Here is an 18,741-nt window from a genome sequence, read left to right as displayed (position 1 = left end):
CCTCCATTGCTGGAGATGACAGACAAAGAGGGCTCTGAAGCCATATACTCTGAAGAGCTCTATAGCACCTTGATTGGAAGGGGCATGGCCTGATAGCTGCTGAGTGCAACTAGAAGCAGGTCTGTGTGCTGGGAGTTTTCATTCTGTTTCCTGACCCTTAACTGAGCAGAGCAGAGGGATGAGAAGAGGAGTAGTACTGGAAGATTCCCTACTGCATGGGATTGAAACCCAAGTATGCTGAGAAGATCCATGGACTGGCCAAGTATGCTGTCTCCCTGGAGGGCAGATTAGAGATGTGACAGAAGGGTTGCCATCACTCATAAAGCCCACTGACAGATATCTCTTTCTTCTCATCCATGTGGAAATGAATTATACTGCCAAGTGGAACTACGAAGAAATCACATCAGATTTGAAGCTCTGGGAAGGAAGCTCAAGGACATTGGAGCCCAGATAGTTTTCTCATCCATCCTTCCGGCACTTAGAAGAGGAGTAGAAAAGGAAAGAAAAATACTCTGGGTGAATGACTGGCTACAAAGGTGGGGCCGATACAAGAGATTTGGATTCTGGCACCACGAGATATGCTTCCTAAAAGATGGACTGCTGGCAACTGATGGGTTGCACCTCACAAGAACTGGGAAGAATGTGTCTGGCCACAGCATGGAGCACTTCATCAGGAGAGCTTGAAACTGAACCCGAAGGGGGAGGGAGTTACTTGGCAGTAACAACTAACAAAGGCTTGTGCACAGTAAGAGGAACTGAGGGAATGCCTCTAATGGGGCCCAGTAATAGTCTTCATAAAAATGTAGGAAGGAAGCCAGGCCGTAAATCACATGGTCTTCGATCTCTGTATATTAATGCCCAGAGTATGGAAAACAAACAGGACAAATTTGAACTCTTAATACAGGAGAATAAATATGACTTGATAGGTATAACTGAAACATGATAGGATGACTGCCATGACTGGAATACAGCAATTGAAGGATATAACTTGTTCAAAAAGAAGGAATAGAAAGGGAGGTGGAGTTGTGCTATATGTTAAAAAATATATATCCCTGCACAGAAATACAGGAGGATGAGCTTGGTGGCTCCACCGAGAATATCTGGATTAAGATAAATGGTGCAAGGAATAAAAGGAAAATGGTGGTTGGAGTCAACCACCCAATCAAGGAGAATATAAGGATGAAACGTTTAAAAAGCAAATTGCCAATGTTTCAAGGAGACATGATGTAGTAGTAATAGGGGACTCCAATTACCCCGATATCTGTTGGGAGACAAATTCTGCCAAACACAGCCCCTATAATAAATTTCTGACTTGTGTTGGAGGTAACTTTATCCTACAGAAAGTAGAGGAAGCAACTAGAGGATCAGCTATCCTTGACTTGATTCTAACCAACAGAGATGACTTGGTGGATGAAGTGGCAGTTACGGAACTCTGGGGGAAATGACCACGCTGTACTTGAGTTCTTGATTTTAAAGGAAGCAAAAGCTGAGAGTAGCCATACATGTACCCTGGACTTCAGGAAGCTGATTTTAATAAACTCAGAACAATGGTAAGTAAGGTTCTATGACAAGCGACCCTAATGAGAAAAAGAGTCCAAATGGGTGTGAAAAAAAGGAAATTCTAAAGGTACAATAGGAAACAATCCATCAAGGAAAAAAGGGGGGATACAGCAGAAGAAGCCAATGTGGCTTCACAGAAAGCTTAGACATGACCTGAAAACAAAGAAGGCCACATACAGGAAGTGGAAGGAAGGCCAGACCACAAAGGAAGAGTACAGACAGGTAGCCTGGAATTGCAGGGATGGTGTCAGGAAGGCTAAAGATGAGAATGAGCTAAGGTTAGCGAGAGATGCCAAAACCAACAAAAAGGCTTTCTTCAGGTACATCCATAATAACAGACAGAGAAAAGAAATGGTAGTACAGGTACTCAATGAAGATGCCAAAATGATAAAAGATGACAAAGAAAAGGCAGAAGTGCTTGATTCCTACTTTGGCTCAGTCTTCTCCCAAAAGAGGGTCTATGACCCTCCTGGGAAACATGACGTTGAAGGGGCAGGATTGCAGCTTGAGATTGATAGACAAATGGTCAAGGAATACCTAATCACTTTGAATGAGTTCAAATTTGCAGGGCCTGACGAACTGCATCCTAGAGTATTGAAGGAAGAATTCTCAGAACCGCTGTCTATTACCTTTATGAAATTATGGAGAGTGGGTGAAGTGCCGGATGACTGGAGGAGGGCTAATGTTGTCCCTAACTTCATAAAGGGCAAAAAGGAGAAACCTAGAAACTTACAGACCTGTCAGCCTGACATCAATCCCCGTGAAAATTCTGGAGGAGATTATAAAATGGTCAGTCTGTTGGCACCTTAAAAGCAATGCAGAGATTACTAGAAGCCAGCATGGATTTATCAAGTCCTGCCAGACTAATCTTATCTCATTTTTTGATCGGGTAACCTCCCCGGCAGACTGTGGGAATGCTGTGGACATAATATATCTCGACTTCAGCAAAGCTTTTGACAAAGTGCCCCATGATATTCTGATTACCAAGCTAGCTAAATGTGGGCTCGATGGAACAACTGTCAGGTGGATCCATAGGTGGCTACAGAATCATACTCAAAGAGTGCTTATCAAGTGTTCCTTCTCAAACTGGAGGGAGGTAATGAGCAGGGTACCACAGGGCTCGGTTCTGGGCCCAATGCTCTTCAATGTTTTTATTAATGAATTGGATGAGGAGGTGGAGAGAATGCTTATCAAATTTGCAGATGATACAAAACTGGGAGGGATAGCGAATACCCTGAAAGACGGAAACAAAATTCAAAGTGGTCTTGATAGGCTGGAGCATTGGGCTGAAAACAACAGAATGAAATTTAACAGAGATAAGTGCAAAGTTCTACACCTAGGTAAAGAAACCAAATCTACAGGTATAAGATATAGATTCACTAATAGGCAAAAAACCTTGCGGTTGAAGAATGTACCTATAGCCAACAGATAGTTGTATCAAACTTTAAAAAGCAGGGAAATTGGGTAGCTATAGTGAATGCACCTGACCTCCTCTCTGAGATATTGTATTGCCCTACAAATCTGTCAAAATACAAACACAATTTGGGTTGGTCTTTCACAGTCCAATCCACTTCCTTTGTAGCTTGGAAGAATTTGGTAACATGTGCCTATTAGTGATTTATACACCGCTTTATTGTAAAAAAACCTCTAAACAGTTTACAGAAGGAATTAAAACACATTTATTGGCAAAGACAGTTAAAAACAGGCATTTAATAACATTCAAAATAGTAAAACAAACAATGAGTAAAAACAGATAAAAAAACACAATAGCTTCTGCATGCCTGGATAAGCTTGCCTAAAAATGATTTTAGCAGGTGCTGAAAAGAGTACAGTGAAGGTGTATGCCTAATGTCAATAGGCAGGGAGTTCCAAAGTGTAGGTGCTGCCACACTAAAGGACTGATTTCTTACAAGAGCAGAACAAGTACTATGTGGCACCCATAATATGAAAAGCACACCTTGAACTTGGCCTGGTAGCAAATTGGCAACCAGTGCAGATTTCAGAGCAGAGGTATTATGTGCTGACAGGGTCTCACTCATGTCAGCAATTGTGCTGCAGCATTCTGCATTAACTGCAGTCCCTGGTTCAGGTTGTGCTGCATTGGGATTTCTTTGACCTTTGCTGACTGGCTGTCAGGATTTTTTTAGTTTTGGTTTTTGGTTAGAAATCCTGACTGGTTGTGGGATGCTGAGTTTTCTGACTTACTCATAGGAATCTTGTTGTGGTTGGCATGGTATTGCATTTAGGAAATCATCACTGTCTTTTGTTTTTCTTAATGTTTGCATTTCATTGACCTTTATCCTCACTCCCTTACAGCCACAGAAGCAACAACAGTGGTTCCATGTGCTCAGCTCAACCCCCTTAAACCCACTGATAATGCACTGTGTTGCACTGTGTTGTTTGCGTGACGGTTTGTTTCTTGCCCGATAGTGGTAAAAGAGAATTGTTGTTCCCAAGCTGCTGCTTGTGAAGGTAGACCAAACCATGTGTGTTTTCTCTCTGACAGTTATTACTCACTGGAATTGGATTGGCGGTCAAAGCGATTTTATAGCAGCCCACAGAGTAGACAGAAAAGGACATCTTTGCAGAGGATCCCTAGTCAAGCTTTACCAATAGCACAATCCAAACTATATCTACTCAGAAATAAGTCCTGTTGAGTTCTATGGGGCTTAGTCCCTTAGTAAGTCTGGTTAGAATTGCAGCCTTCAGGGGCATCCATCTTTACTCCTGAATGCTCCCATCTAACATCTCCACAACAGTAGGCTCCTTTCTTCCTACAATGGCCTTCTGGTGACTGGGCTAGCCTGAGGCACTTAAACCCTTCTTGCCAGTAGCAAGTAGGCTAGATTAAATGTTCCCTACCCAGGCTCCATCTTTTAGCTAAGATTTCTATCTTAATCTCCAATCAAACTAATGTTTTTGTTTGAATTATATGCTCCAAGCAACTGTGATTGATGCTTCATGTATCATGCTTAATGACATCACTCGGGCCTGCCCCTGTGACAACACTAGGACCCGCCCCTGAAATCTCAGTGTTTGTGATGCTTCTGACCTGGTAATCCTACTTCCAATTCTACGATTCTATGATTCTAATATGTCTGTGAATTTCAGTTGCTGGGACTCACCAGTGCGTTGATTACTATTACACTAAGTCCTGCTTTCAGGTTCTGTTTCTCCACTCACTGTGAGAGCTGGACTAGATAGGCCTTTGGTTTAATCCAGCAGAGCTCTTCTTAAGGTTTCTTAGTTGAGGAAGTGGGCAGATTGACAGCATACATTTAAAGCACATCTGTACATTTAAAGCACATGACTTCTCTCCAAGAACGCTGCTGTGACACAGAGAGTGAGTGAGCTAGCTGAGGTGAGAGAATTAAGCCCAGCGACACTAGACTAGGCCAAGAAGAGCGAGCGGCTTCTTTCCTAAACATCCGCAGCCTCAGCCCACCAATTCACCTTTTCTCTTTGTGTGGGAGGGCAGGGAAGAATGGCCCCAGAGAGAGGCTGCCCCATTTGCTCCTCTGTGAGGATTGGTCCGCTGAGGAGGCAAAGGGCAAGGAATACAGGGCCCACCCATTGCTGCCCTGGAGTGCTGTTATCAGCGGGTGCCAGGCAGACAGTCACGTAACAGGGAATTCAGTAGTTCAAGTAGAAGACTACAGTAGGGCCCCGCTTATACGGCAGGTTTCGTTCCGGACCCCTGCCGTAAAGCGGAAATCGCCGTAAGGCGGAACCTCATTGACTTTAATGGGGCACGTTGCGCGAAAATGACACGAAAATGCTGCAAAATGCCGCAAAAGCGGCTTTTAAAGAGGGGAGGAAAGCGGCCGCATTAGCAGAACGCCGGGAAGAGGAATGCCGGTAAGCGGGGCCCTACTGTATTCTCAGCTGTAGTAGTAGTAATAATAATAATGTGGCTGCTCATCAATAAAATTCCCTAGGCTTTACAAAGCAGAAACATAAATGATATTTAAACATTAAAATACACAATACTTAAAGCAATGAAAAAATCAATACAAAATAACATGACACTTTCTCTGCTAGCTTCATTGGATGCCAGTTTGTTGTCTTAACCAGTGTATCTGAAGGTCTGTCTGCACTCATAAAAACCTGCCCTGGGCCCTGCTCACACGTTACATTCAATGAGTGTACAGTCTCTGTACCTTGGTACACAAGTAGTTGAACTGTACACTTGTACAGTTATTCACATGTAACATTCAACAAGTGTACAATCTCCATTATATACACATTTGCTGCCAGGAAAAGAAAATGGCTCCAATGACACGAATTAAATGTGCCTTTGAAGCAATTCCCTCTTACTGGCAACAAGGCAAGGCATGCTGGGTCTGCAGGCCCAATGCCTGAGGGGGGCAGGTTGGGCAGTGGCCAAGGGCCCCTTTGGCTGGGAGGGGACCCTGCTGCAGAGGGTGAGTAGATGTAGCTCCTGCTCCACGAGCCATACTAATTTCAGGTAATGGACCATGCACCCCGCAACACAATGCTGGCATGGATCACTGAGCGGGAGCCACCCTCCCAGGCAACACCCCTCTCCCCACTGGCATGGCCTTAAAATAGAGGAAGGAAGAAAAAAACCCATGTCTGGAAGTTGAATGATAAACCCACTGAACAGCGTAACTTTAGATACTTGGGACTAGTGTTTAACACCCAACTTTCATGGAAGCTACATTTGGAGATAGTTAAGTTGAAATCCTCCCATTCCATACAGGCTTTGATGGGCTTCTTTAAGTTCCAAGGGGGGAGCTTGGTTCCACCTGCTGTTGAGGTGTTTCGGAAGAAGATAGTCCCACAACTGCTGTATGGCGCAGAGCTGTGGGGGTATACAAATGTCTCTGCTCTGGAGATAGTGCAGAATTCCTTCATGAGATCTGTTAGCTGTCCCTCAAAGTACACCTGCATTTCTTCTGAAGGCAGAAGCAGGGCCCCATTCTATAGAATCCTGTGCTCATGCTTCACTTAGGGCTTATCCAAACGGACCGGGATAATCCACTGTTTCCATATCCGGTTTGTCAGCCGATAGTCCTCACTTTTCGCCTTTTTGTTCGCTGTTTCCCAATGAAAAAAAATGTCCCAATGAAATTCCTGATTTCAAACAGCAAATCGCATTTTTGCCGGTATTGGAAGGAGCGGATTTAACCCGCGAAAATGTGTGACACCGCGCAACATCATTTGGACGACCAAAAAATAATAAGCACACATAGCATGCGTGTCACACATTTTGCAGTCGTCTGGATGAGCCCTTGCTTTGTGTTGGCTGAAGTTGTCTTGCATGAATGATTCGTGCCTCCCAAAGAAATGTTTTTTAGAACAATTGCAAGCTCCAACCCAAAGCTGCTGGGTAAATTCTGTTAAATTTATTCTGTCTGTTTATGGCATTAGCACAGAGGTTTTACCCACTTTCACTTCGCATGGAGTAAAACAGCTGTTCAAAGACAGAATTTATCTTTATACTAAACGGTTGGACCTCTTTTCAGCTACCCAAATGTCATATTCTATCTATCTGGTACCCATTATATAAAACAACATTTGGCATGGGGCACTACCTTACATTTCTAACAGTGACACCTTTGAGAAAATCATTCACAGCTTTACGACTTCAGACTATGCCCTCTGCTTTTTTGGATGGGAGGTTTTCTAATACTCTGACCAAACAAAGACTTTGTATCTGCCACTCTGGTGAAGTTGAGGACATTACACATTATCTACTAAGATGGTCGCTATACAAATCTCTAAGATTAAAATTTCTCCTGTGCATCCTGCGCTCCTTGTCTAATAGAACTCCCCTGGAGCAGATATGTGTCTTGTTAGCAGGCAATGACATATTCATTACTACTCAGGTGGCGAAATTTGCTTTAGTTGCAGGAAAAGTACGAGCTGGTTAACTAAAACACCATGCAGGATGTGTGGACTGTGCCCCTGCGCCATTCTGACGGTAGCATCTATGTATTTAGATATGGGGTGGGTTAAGGTATCTTCTAAGAGAGGAAATTTTATTTGATTTGTACTGCTGCTCTTCCATTTTATGCTGAAGAATTCTGTTTTATTGAAATATGATTTGTTTTTAAATATGTATTTTGTATTTTCTTATATTTGTTTAATTGTGATGGCCTATGGCTTTGAACAATAAAGATTTCTTCTTCACTCTAAAATAGAGCTGGCTGCGCTACTTCCCATGATGCTGCATTAGCGTGCCAGCATGCTGTGCCACTACTGCTGAGGGCCCACTGCAGTCTGGTGCCCAAAGGTCTTCTACAGTCTGGTGCCATCCCTGCGGGTCTGTTATACTTCCTGAAACTGTTTCCTGTCAAGGCTTACATTTAATAGAGTTTTAGCAGAAAGGGGAAATAGTTTTACCCTTTTCATTTTTTTCTGCAGATTCTGAAGTTTTTAAAATTAAAACACCAACTTTTAAAAAGAAAATACCAACTTCTGTTGCTATCATAATTATAGCTATTAAAATATTGTATATTTAATTGCCTGTTATTCTTAAAGTATATGTTTTTCTTTGATGCAGGCATTCATGGAACAATCATATATATGTCTACTGAGATGTATGTCCTATAGAGTTCAATAGGACTTACACAGCTAAATCTGTGTAAGTGCAGATCTAAATATATTGAAAGTTTTTATATGAAAATATTTTCAGGAGGAGGGGGCTGCAACAAAAACAAGTTGCTTTAAAGAGTATGAACTGAAATGATTCTTCCATCATGGTACACCTGATTTTTTCTTGAGGATATCGTGCGCTTTAATACACAGAACTTTACTCAAAATATAAATGTGGGGAAGATTTATCAATTGGGCTTACCAGCCTGCTGCTCCCACTGTAACATACTCTGTCCCCTGGAAAGCCTTTCCTGGTATTTGGAAAACAGGAAAGCTCTGGGCTGTAGTGTTTATGGTTTTTCAGTGGAAATGTTTGTAGCTGAGTATCAATCAGTATCTCTTTATTGATTTATATCATAATGTATAGCTTTTGGGAAACACTTTAAATGCACACTGGGCAGAAATTAGATTAGAATGTATTGGCATATCACAGTGATTTAGTGAGGATTTCAGACTCCTGTTTCAGGAAGAACTCCCCCCCCCATTATACTGTTGAAAAGAAGCTGGGTGTTGGTAATCAGGAGTGGATTTTTGTGTGGAGATAGTGTGAGTTTAGGTCAATTCTGGAACTCAGAACAAATCCCTGGGCTAAGAATTATTTAATGCTAAGTGTATATATGTTGTGGCTTGCTCTGGTTGGTGGATCTTGGTGTTTTTTTGTAGTAGTAGTAATAATAATAATAATAAAATCAATAGCAAAAACCTGAAACCTAACCATCCTGATCTAGAATATTACAACCTACAAGGCAGATTTGTGTTACCATAAAACTATGTGATGCAGCTACTTCTAGCAGCAGTTTCTAATTGTTATCGTGAAGGAAGGCAAAAGGAGGCAGGGAAGCAGATTCAGGGTGGGTTTGGACACCTTCTGAGGGCTCACACTGTAATTCTAAAAATGACTATTCAGAAGTAAGTCCCACTTCCTTCAATGAGGCTTAATCACAGGTAAGTGGAGTTAGGATTGCCTTACAGCAGTGTTTCTGAACCGGTGTGCCTCCAGATGTTGCTGGACCACAATTTCCATCTTTCCTGATCATTGGCAATGCTGGCTGAGGCTGATGTGAGTTGTGGTCCTACAACATCTGGAGACACACCGGTTGAGAAACACTGCCTTACAGGGTTGTTGTAGCATGGTTCAAAGGAGTGCTTTACAAGAATGAAACTACCATGGCACAGGTAAGACTCTTCAAAACATTGCCAAAGAATGCATTCTCAAAAAAGCAGTGTCACCTTTCTACTGTGTACTCAGAAATTGAGAACAATTGCGAATTTGCTTATCTCTGTGCAGCTCTCACCTTCTGCGTCAAGTTTCATGCATCAAAATTAGACACACCTGATGGTCAAACGCATGATAATGGCTGCCTCTGTTAGAAACTGCTACTAGAAGCAGCTGCATCACCTAGTTTTATAGTAACACAAACCTGCCTTGTAGGTTGTAATATTCTAGATCAGGATGGTTAGACCTCAGCTTTTTGGTATTTTTTATTTATATTATTACAAAATAGTAATTACAAGATCCACCAACCAGAGCAAGCCACAAAATATATACACTTAGAATTAAATAATTCTTAGCCCAGGGATTTGTTTTTAAGAATAACAGGCAATTAAAAATGCAACATTTTAATAGCTATGATTACAATAGTTACAGAAATTGGTATTTCCTCTTTAAAAGTTGGTGTTTTAATTTTGAAGCCTAAGAATCTGCAAGAAAAATGAAAATAGTGAACTACATTCCCCTTTCTGCCAAAACTCTATTGAATGTAAGCATTGACAGGAAACAGTTTCAGGAAGTATAACAGACCCAGCATGCCTTGGTTTGCTGCCAGTAAAGAGGAATTGCTTCAATGGCGCATTTAATTCATGCCATTGAAGCTATTTTTTTTTTCTGGCTGAAAATATGTATATAATGGAGACTTAACACTCATTGAATGTTACATGTGAATAACTGTAAAGTGTACAGCTCAACTACTTGTGTACCCAGGTACACAGACTGTACACTTGTTGGGTGTAACGTGTGAACAGGGCCTTCAGGGTACCAGTGTACGTGATTTGAAAAATAACCACGTATAGACTCTTTCTCAAGAACAGCTGAACCCAGGTACGGGGGGCTTGTACCCAGATACAGAGAAACATGTGAATACCCCTCAAGCCTTGCCATCTGCTTCTGAGGCCCTTCAGCAAGAGTTGTTAGGCTGGTGAGTAGCAGGGACTTTTCTGTCATGGCCCTATCACTTTGGAATTCTCTTCCCAAGGAGATACATATGGTCCCCTCTTGATTGGTTTTTAGAACACTAAAGACCTTTATGGCCAGCTTTTGAATGAGCTGCTGATAAATAGCGGCAGTGCTACTATTATATTTTAGACATGTTGTGTTTTCATTATAATTTTATGCTTATAACATCTTGTTTTTTCTTATGTTGTGAGCCACCTTGGACGCAGTAACCCTGGAAGGCAGCTTATAAATAACAAAAATAAACAAATTAAAACATAGTGTGTTGAATAGCTTTTGGCACTGGGCCCGCAGAGTAGCTTTTTAAGTGCTTGAGGCAGCATACAAAACAAAAACAAAACCCTCCCATCTGCTGTGTGGCATTGACAGATATGCTTCCTCTAACAATAAATTTGTATTGACGTATGTTTCCCATCAATACAATTCTTTAGGCTTTACAAAACAGAAACATATACAATATTATTATTTTTTTACAAAATGCAATACTTAAAACAACGAAAAAATCAGTAAGAAATAACTAGATGAAGTTTTCCGTTTAGTTGAGGCAGAATAATACAATTCTTCACCAAACCCGCGTGCTCTCCCTTTTCGGTGGGGCGGAAAGAAGTTCCTGCTCACGCAGGCATTCGTGCCCCTCCCCTGGCCCCCCCTGGCCCTGGTCCCACCCCAGGGCGGCTCTCCCGGCCGGGGCACCCAAAACGCGACAACACCAAGCGCTGCCGAGCGCCGCCTTTTGGCCGCGGTCGTTGTGACCGGCGTGGCATCAGACAGAGCAGCTGCTGCCTCCATGGAGCAGAGACTGGCCGAGTTCCGAGCGGCCCGCTGTGCCACCGGCGACACCGCTCGCGCTGCAAAGTCCTCAGGAAAGGCTGCGGCGGCGCCAGCGACGACGAGGGAGCAGGCCCGAGTCCAGGCCCAGCCCCCGACTGAGGTGGGTTAATTCTGACACGAGATGGCTCCGCTCCCAGAGGCACGTTGTGGGGAGACGAAGGCCGCCTTTTCTCCCCTCAGACCCCCCCCCCTCGCCCGGTCACGTTAGAGAGGTAGGCGGTAGGCGGTGAGCGTGGCTGCATTCCTATGTATCTGCTTCTGTGGGAGGAGTAAGACACGTATGCGGAAGTACTTGAGTAAGCCCGTAGAGGATTGTGCTGTAACCCTTCATCTGAATTCTGCTGCTGTTACTCATTTTCCACCAGAGCTGTTTGTGTGTTATTAAAATTCAGGTAGCAGAGAATCGTGGTAATGTTTTTCTTACATTGTATCACTTCGCGCTGCAGGTGTGCGCGTGCATGTTTGAATGCTCCAACACCAAAAGTCCATTTCCTAGGAAACGGACGAGTTTAGCTGGGCTTTCTTTCTGACATACTGTTTTCCTATGTGAAGAGAGGTTTATTTTGCGGTCCCCCTCCACCACAGGAGTTGGGCATTCAAGAATGAAGCCCCCATCTGGAGCATGTTTCTTGTTTTTTCTTCTTCGGCTTCTCGGCCTATGCTTATTAGGCCTCAGAGCCCCCTCCGTCTGTTCCTGGGCTCTACTATTATCTCGTTTGTGTTTTCATACATTTAAATTAATTCCTTTATAGCACTTTTCCTTCTCCATCATTCAGGGTTATCTCAACTTCAGCTCCACACCATCCCTGTGAGGTGGTATAGGCTTACAATCGTCATATGTTTCTTCTTTTGCTTTATTCTCCCTTGAGCAATGAATGAGTCAGGATGAGCTGCATGCCCAAGTGAAAATGTGATACTCTGTCCACTTTACTGGCTCTGAAACACTGTGATGCTTTCAGTTGTATAGTGCATCACTAGCAAAATTATTTGTGATGGAGCGGGAGTGATCATGGGCACTTGTGGAAACTGTTGGGGATGTGGCATATCACCATATGTACCATACCACTGAGAGATGTTCTTCAGGATCTTAAGCCATCGATGGCTGGGCCATCAGATATTGAGGATGGAGGGCAGATTTTTGTCCTCACAACAGTTGTCCTCAAGTTCATATTTTTGCTGCTGGTGAGGCGTTCCAAGACATTGACAGCAGTAGCCCAGAGTAGTTGAGGGGAAAGTACATGATGTTGACAAGGCAGTGGGTTAGAGAGTTCAGTTGGCAAACTCCGTTATAAAATGGAGCTGTAGTAAGGCTGAAGAGAAGTAGGGGCATTCTCCTAGTTGTGATTCAGAAAGTTCAGTTGGCGATTGCTGCTATGCCATAGTTATTTGAGGTTTTGAAATAATAGATGTTCATTGTTCACTTCTTATTTCCACAGGTTGTCTTTTTTAAAAAGAATCAACAGTCTCTGGACTAGAAGTATTCTTGCCGATTTAGTTAAGTTTGTATGAAGTGGAATAAATACATTGAAACAAATAAATACCCTCTAAATCATTTCTATTGTGGCCCCCACCCTCTGGAACTCCCTCCCTTTTGATCTCAGACATGCTCCCTCCTTGTCCAGCTATCGCCGAGCCTTGAAGACCTGGCTGTTCAGGCAGGCCTACAAGATTGAGACAGAGTAATTTATGTTATAATGAATTAAAGGATGGTTTTTTAATTTTAAAATTGATGATGTTATTATATATATATGTATTGTTTTATTCTTGTTGTTCGTCGCCTAGAGTGTCCCTAACCCGGACAGATAGGCGACTGAAAAATAAAATTTATTATTATTATTATTAAAGCAGATGCAGGGAGCCATTGGCTCTCCAGATGTTGCTGAACTACACCCCAGCAGGCATAGCCAATGGCTAGGGATGATGGGAATTCAGTAACATCTGGAGTGTCAAAAGTTCTCCTGCTGTGAACAAAACCTCACTGTGGCGGGGCAGGACTGGCTAGGCCATCCAGTATCAGTGGATGGCACATTTGACTCTGTTACAATTGCTTGGCTAACCCCATTTTGGTTCAAGTGGAACCCAGGAGGTGCAAGGCCAGGAACTATAACTCCCACCCCCACTCACATATACCCGAAGGTATGGCTGGTTATGCGTTCCAGAGGTGTTGTGTGAAGAACAACAAGGGCAGCGTTAAGAAACAAAATTAACCAAAAGCTACTTCATAAATGATATCTTCTTCTTTGGCAGACTTCCCTTACTCACAGTAGAATCCTCCTGTTGTTCTAAGTATTGGAAGTAGCCTGAGTTTTCTCAGGGTCAGAGAGAAACATGCACACACACACAAAATTACCAGATTCCCAGACCCCTCCTTGGTAGGAGGGGGAGAGAAGAAAAAGTATTTTAAAACGAGGCTTGAATCTAGAAAGGGGGGTGCAGGGTGATCGGAGCTCCAACAAGTGTACTACGCTCTCAAGGAACGCATTGAAGGACTGCAGGGACAGAACCGGGGAGAGACTCTGGGTTTCGGTGCAAAACCTTGAGACCAAGAGATTCCTTCCTGGTTTTGGATCAGAGCTCTTCACATAGCTTCATCTGCATTCAATTGCCCACTCAGGGCCTAGGAGAGGTAATGATTCCTACCTGTCACTATTTATAGTAATAGGGTCCTTTGATCTCTTTAGTTTAACGTTATGAATGGGTTACATTAGGATATTAATGATTAATGCTGCCACGCACTCAAGTAATTCTGTAATTAATACAATCAAGCTTTGCTTTATTTTGGTTTGGACCTGCATTTCTTGGGTTAAATATATATACACAATTTAGGCACATTTCAGGGCAAAACATTTCTTATCCCTAGCAAAAGATCCCCTTCCTCTCAAGGAGGTGTGCTTCATGGGACATGTGGGTGGGAAGTTCACACACTCAGGTTCCCAAGAGCACGTGTTGTAACAAATCTCACTGCAGCAGTGTCTCCTAGTTTAACCTTTACAGGCTTGGAACCAGGCTACCTTATGGGCAGCCTGATCTCCCACACTACTCTGACCCAGCTGTTAAGTTCCTCCTCAGATGCCTTTCTTTAGGTCCCTACCCTCATAGGTGGGGATTGCTGATAAGACCTTTCTTAGTTGTGGCACTCCAGATCTGGAATACTCTTCCAGGGAGGCTCATCTGGCACTCATCTGGTGATGTCTCTTCACTGCCAGGCTTCTTACATGTTTTGCTCTTGTGCATCATTGCTATTCTTGTTTTATTACATTATTTTCAGCCTATGTTAGCCTCTCTGAGAGGTTGTTATCTGAGCTGCAGGTTAGAAATGTTCTTATAAATAACAGGACGGGTGCCTGTATAGGTGAATGGTATCCATTCACGTGTATGGGAGAAAATAAGGGTGGTTGCTCCAGAACACCATGAAGGTTGGGCCCTGCTCCTTGACCCTGGTGATCCCATGTGTTCAGAATGTATTTAGTTTTATTTAATAAATGTGGGTACCCTGCTTTTCAAGAGAGCTTAAAATCACAGCAATATGTAATATAAAACTTTTAATTCCTTGACAACTCTAAAAATAAATTCAGTATACAACAATGAACAATAAAACGATCCAACTTCCTCCTAAATATTTAGGAGTCTTACTGTACATGACCACAGCCTGTGTGATTTTTTTGTAACACTTAAAAGTGCCATGCTGGATGGTGTGTGCTGGGGAATGAGTGAGTGTAACCATTTGGTTCTCCTGGACCTTCCAGTGACTTTTGATACCATTGACTGTGGTATCCTTCTGAACTGTCTCTCTGGGGTGGGAGTTGAGGGCACTGTTAGGCTATATAGGGTAGAATTCAGAGGCTGGTGCTGAAGGATTTCTGTTCTACCTCATAGCCTGTGGCCTTTGGTACCACAGGGTTCCATTCTGTCTCTTACGCTCCTCAACATCCTACATGAATCCACTGGATGAAGTCATCCAGACGCTTGGGCTAAAGTGTCAACAATATGTAGCGATACATTTTTCACCATCTTCTAATCACAACTCTTTCTCTGTTTCCATTTTCTAATCCTAAGGAGGCTGTGGAAATCCTAAAATGTCAGGGGAGCAATTTTGGGATGGTTGAGGGCAAGCAACCTGAAATTTAATCCAGACAAGATGGAAGTGCTGTGGGTTAGGAAATCGAAAGATAGGATACAACTTGATCTGGATCAGGTTGCACTTCCATAAAGGGCCAGGTATACAGCTTGGGAGTATTCATAGACTTGTTGCTTTCTGTGGATGTTCAGGTGTCAACAAGTAGCCAGGTGTTTTTTAAATCGGCTTTGGCTGGTTCACCAGTTGCAGTCTTATCCTGAGAAAGTAGACCTTGCCCCTGTAACACATTTCTTGGTTACATAATGGGGCTGCTCTTAAAGGTGATCTGCATGCTTGTATGAACTAGGTGTTATGATATCATACCTGTTCTCTGCTAGCTTCATTGGCTGCCAGTTTGTTTCCAGGCATAATTTAAAGTGCTGGTTTTAGCAATTAAAGCTTTAACTGGCTGGGACCAGCTTACCTGAAGGATTGTCTGCACTCATAAAAACCTGCCCTAGCCTTGCCATCTGCCCTGCTCTTTGGTCCTTCAGCAAGAATTGTTAGCGTGGTGAGTAGCAGGGACTTTTCTGTCATGGCCCTATCACTTTGGAATTCTCTTCCCAAGGAGATACATATGGTCCCCTCTTGATTGGTTTTTAGGAGAACACCTAAGACTTTTATGGCCAGCTTTTGAATGAGCTGCTGATAAATAGCAGCAGCTATCAGCAGCAGCTGCTACTACTATATTTTAGACTTCGGTTTTCATTATAATTTTATGTTCATAACATTTTGTGTTTTTAATATGTTGTGAGCCACCTTGGATGCAGTAACCCTGGAAGGCAGCTTATAAATAACAAAAATAAACAAATTAAAACATAGTGTGTTGAATAGCTGTTGGCACTGGGCCCGCAGAGTAGCTTTTTAAGTGCTTGAGGCAGCATACAAAACAAAAACAAAACCCTCCCATCTGCTGTGTGGCATTGACAGATATGCTTCCTCTAACAATAGGACCTGAAGTCAGCATGGGCTGAATGGACATTGTAGCTACCAGATAGTGAGAAGACTATTTAATGAGCTTTCTGCTCTGGCCCCAAGTTCTCTTTCTTGAATAATTTAGTTTGAGTCTATCTACATACTTACACTTATTCATTCTTTGTTATTTCATATTTCATAGAAGCAGGATTTCATCCATTATACTGTTGTTCCAGTTCCAGTTTGTTGTTCCAGGTTGAAGAGATCCTTCTGAAATGTCAGTCTGATTTGTCTATCAGAATACGGATAGCTTTTGATCTGTTTGCAGGTTATTTTTGAAGAAAAACAAACCTTAACAACACTGGTCAACATTGGATGATACCTTGTTTTTTATCCCAAGAAAATATAATCTATAACTAAAACAATCCATGAGACACCTTTCTAAACTTCTCTAATTTCCTCCCCCATGCCACAGAAGATTCCATTAACTTGCACTTTCCATTGCTAAATTGACCTTACAGATAGAAACAATTGCTTGATATAGCCTTAGTTATTTGCAAATTGTAAGCATATTTTCCCACTAAACATACCATATCCATTGCATGAATAACCCAGATGGCCTCTTATTGATCTTATTTCATAGGAATCCAGTCGAAGACCAGAAAGCCCCAAGACTCAAGTTGTTACATCCTCTCCACCATGGTGGACCAATTACTTTCTTCTGAATGTGACCTTTCTCAAGTTTCTTCTCTGGCTCGTCTTACTAGGACTGTTTGTGGAACTGGAGTTTGGTTTGCCTTATTTTGTTCTGTCTATGTTTTATTGGATCTATGTAGGAACCCGTGGCCCTGGAGAAAGGCAGACTGGAGAAAGAAGTGCATATTCTGTCTTTAATCCAGGCTGCGAAGCTATCCAAGGAACACTCACAGCAGAACAGTTTGAGAGAGAATTACAATATCGACCCTTAGCCGAGAGGTAACTAGTGCCATTACCATGTATCATATATCCATTTGCCTATATGTACTGTGACTAGGCCTTCTCCCACCTCACTTGAACTAAATGTGAACTGTTTCCTGTGACATTTTTCATCTTTGCAATTTTTTCAATGTTGTAATTAAGAGTCAAACCGCAGTTACTGTTTCTTATAGAAACCCAACTAAAGGTTGGATGTTAAACATATATTTTCCCCAAAATCTCCCCTGCTCTAAGCTAGATGGATCTCATCACTGAAGTTATTATTTTCATGCACAGTATCCACATGCCTTTCAAGTGAAAGCCAAGTCTCTTCGCCAGCTTTATCTTCAAAAACCTAGGATGAATGCATATACACATGTGCATGTATATGTAGACCAATGCCAAGTATTAACGTGCACACTAGTTTTTTCCTAGGGGTTTCTTGCCTCACATAACTTGAAATTGGAGACCTCAACAGATCAGTCTGAAAAAAAAACCTTTTGCTTTCACTGAACATCTCTTTCTGTTTATAACTTCCATTTTAATTTAGTGTAATCCACTATCAAGTGCAAAAGAGCCACCTGTGTAAAGGGCAATGTGACAGTTGCCCTTAGGTTTGTATTTCTGCTGGATGTGTGTATTAACTGAAGTTTGATTCATGTTCTGTGAACTGAAAAATGTGAGTTATGTCCTACTTTTAACAAGAATCAGCTAGTATAAAAAATTAAAATACACTAACACCACTTATTAAAAAAGTGGGGGGAAACAGCAGCATTAAATTGGCAGAAAACTGTCATTTAAAAAAGCAGAGATTAATTGCAGAAGTGGTAGAGCTATGAATTATCAGCACACAGATTATGTTTGAGCTCAAACATCTGGATGACCTCCCAGTGGTTTTATGTAAATGTCGAGCTTAAGGCACTTGTCTGGAAGTAGGTCCCACTGAACTTGCATAGGATTGTACTATCACCTCTTAATGGGTAAATAGTAAAGTGTACCTTTGTGATTAACATGAAGATGTAATACACAGTTTTGTAAAATGCAAACAGTTTTACTAGTGTATTGTATTTGTAGCAGAGAGCCACCAGTTTTTCTCTTTGAAAACAAGCTTGTTGACCACTCTTAATACTAGTAGAGGCACGGTAAGTTTGAAATGAATTTAGTCCCTTTTATGTCATTGAAATGAAAGCAGATTATGGCTAAAGACGCAGCATACTATTAAAATGGAATTCAGTCTGCATGGCTGGGGTGTTGGCGTATCCCTCAGAAGAGTACCCTCCCTTCCAATTCACTTGAACCCTTCCTGGGCCTTTGTTGCTTGTATATACAGCGTTGGATGGGAAAGGGCAAAAATATACCCCAGGCCAAACTAGCTATGTGCAATGCTAGGGACACATGCCCCACCTCCATACTTGGGGGCTATAATCAGGGCAATGACCCCATCTGAGTCCAATAGGAGATGATAATAAAGCATATGCTCAGTTGTCCTATTGAATTTGTTACATTTTATTTT

General features: G+C 42.2%; 1 protein-coding gene across 1 annotated transcript; it reads left to right on the top strand.

Annotated features, from left to right (window-relative positions):
* Positions 1–11,006: 11,006 nt before the first annotated feature.
* Positions 11,007–18,466, top strand: SAYSD1 (SAYSVFN motif domain containing 1). Its single transcript, XM_061626420.1, has 2 exons — positions 11,007–11,342; positions 16,918–18,466. The coding sequence occupies exons 1-2, from the start codon at positions 11,199–11,201 to the stop codon at positions 17,251–17,253; spliced, it is 480 nt and encodes a 159-aa protein (XP_061482404.1). The 5' UTR covers positions 11,007–11,198; the 3' UTR covers positions 17,254–18,466.
* Positions 18,467–18,741: the final 275 nt, after the last annotated feature.

Source organism: Rhineura floridana, chromosome 4, assembly GCF_030035675.1.
Source record: "Rhineura floridana isolate rRhiFlo1 chromosome 4, rRhiFlo1.hap2, whole genome shotgun sequence".
Lineage (NCBI taxonomy): Eukaryota > Metazoa > Chordata > Lepidosauria > Squamata > Rhineuridae > Rhineura > Rhineura floridana.
The sequence above is the reverse complement of the archived record's forward strand: the minus strand, read 5'-3'. Positions and strand labels throughout refer to the sequence as shown.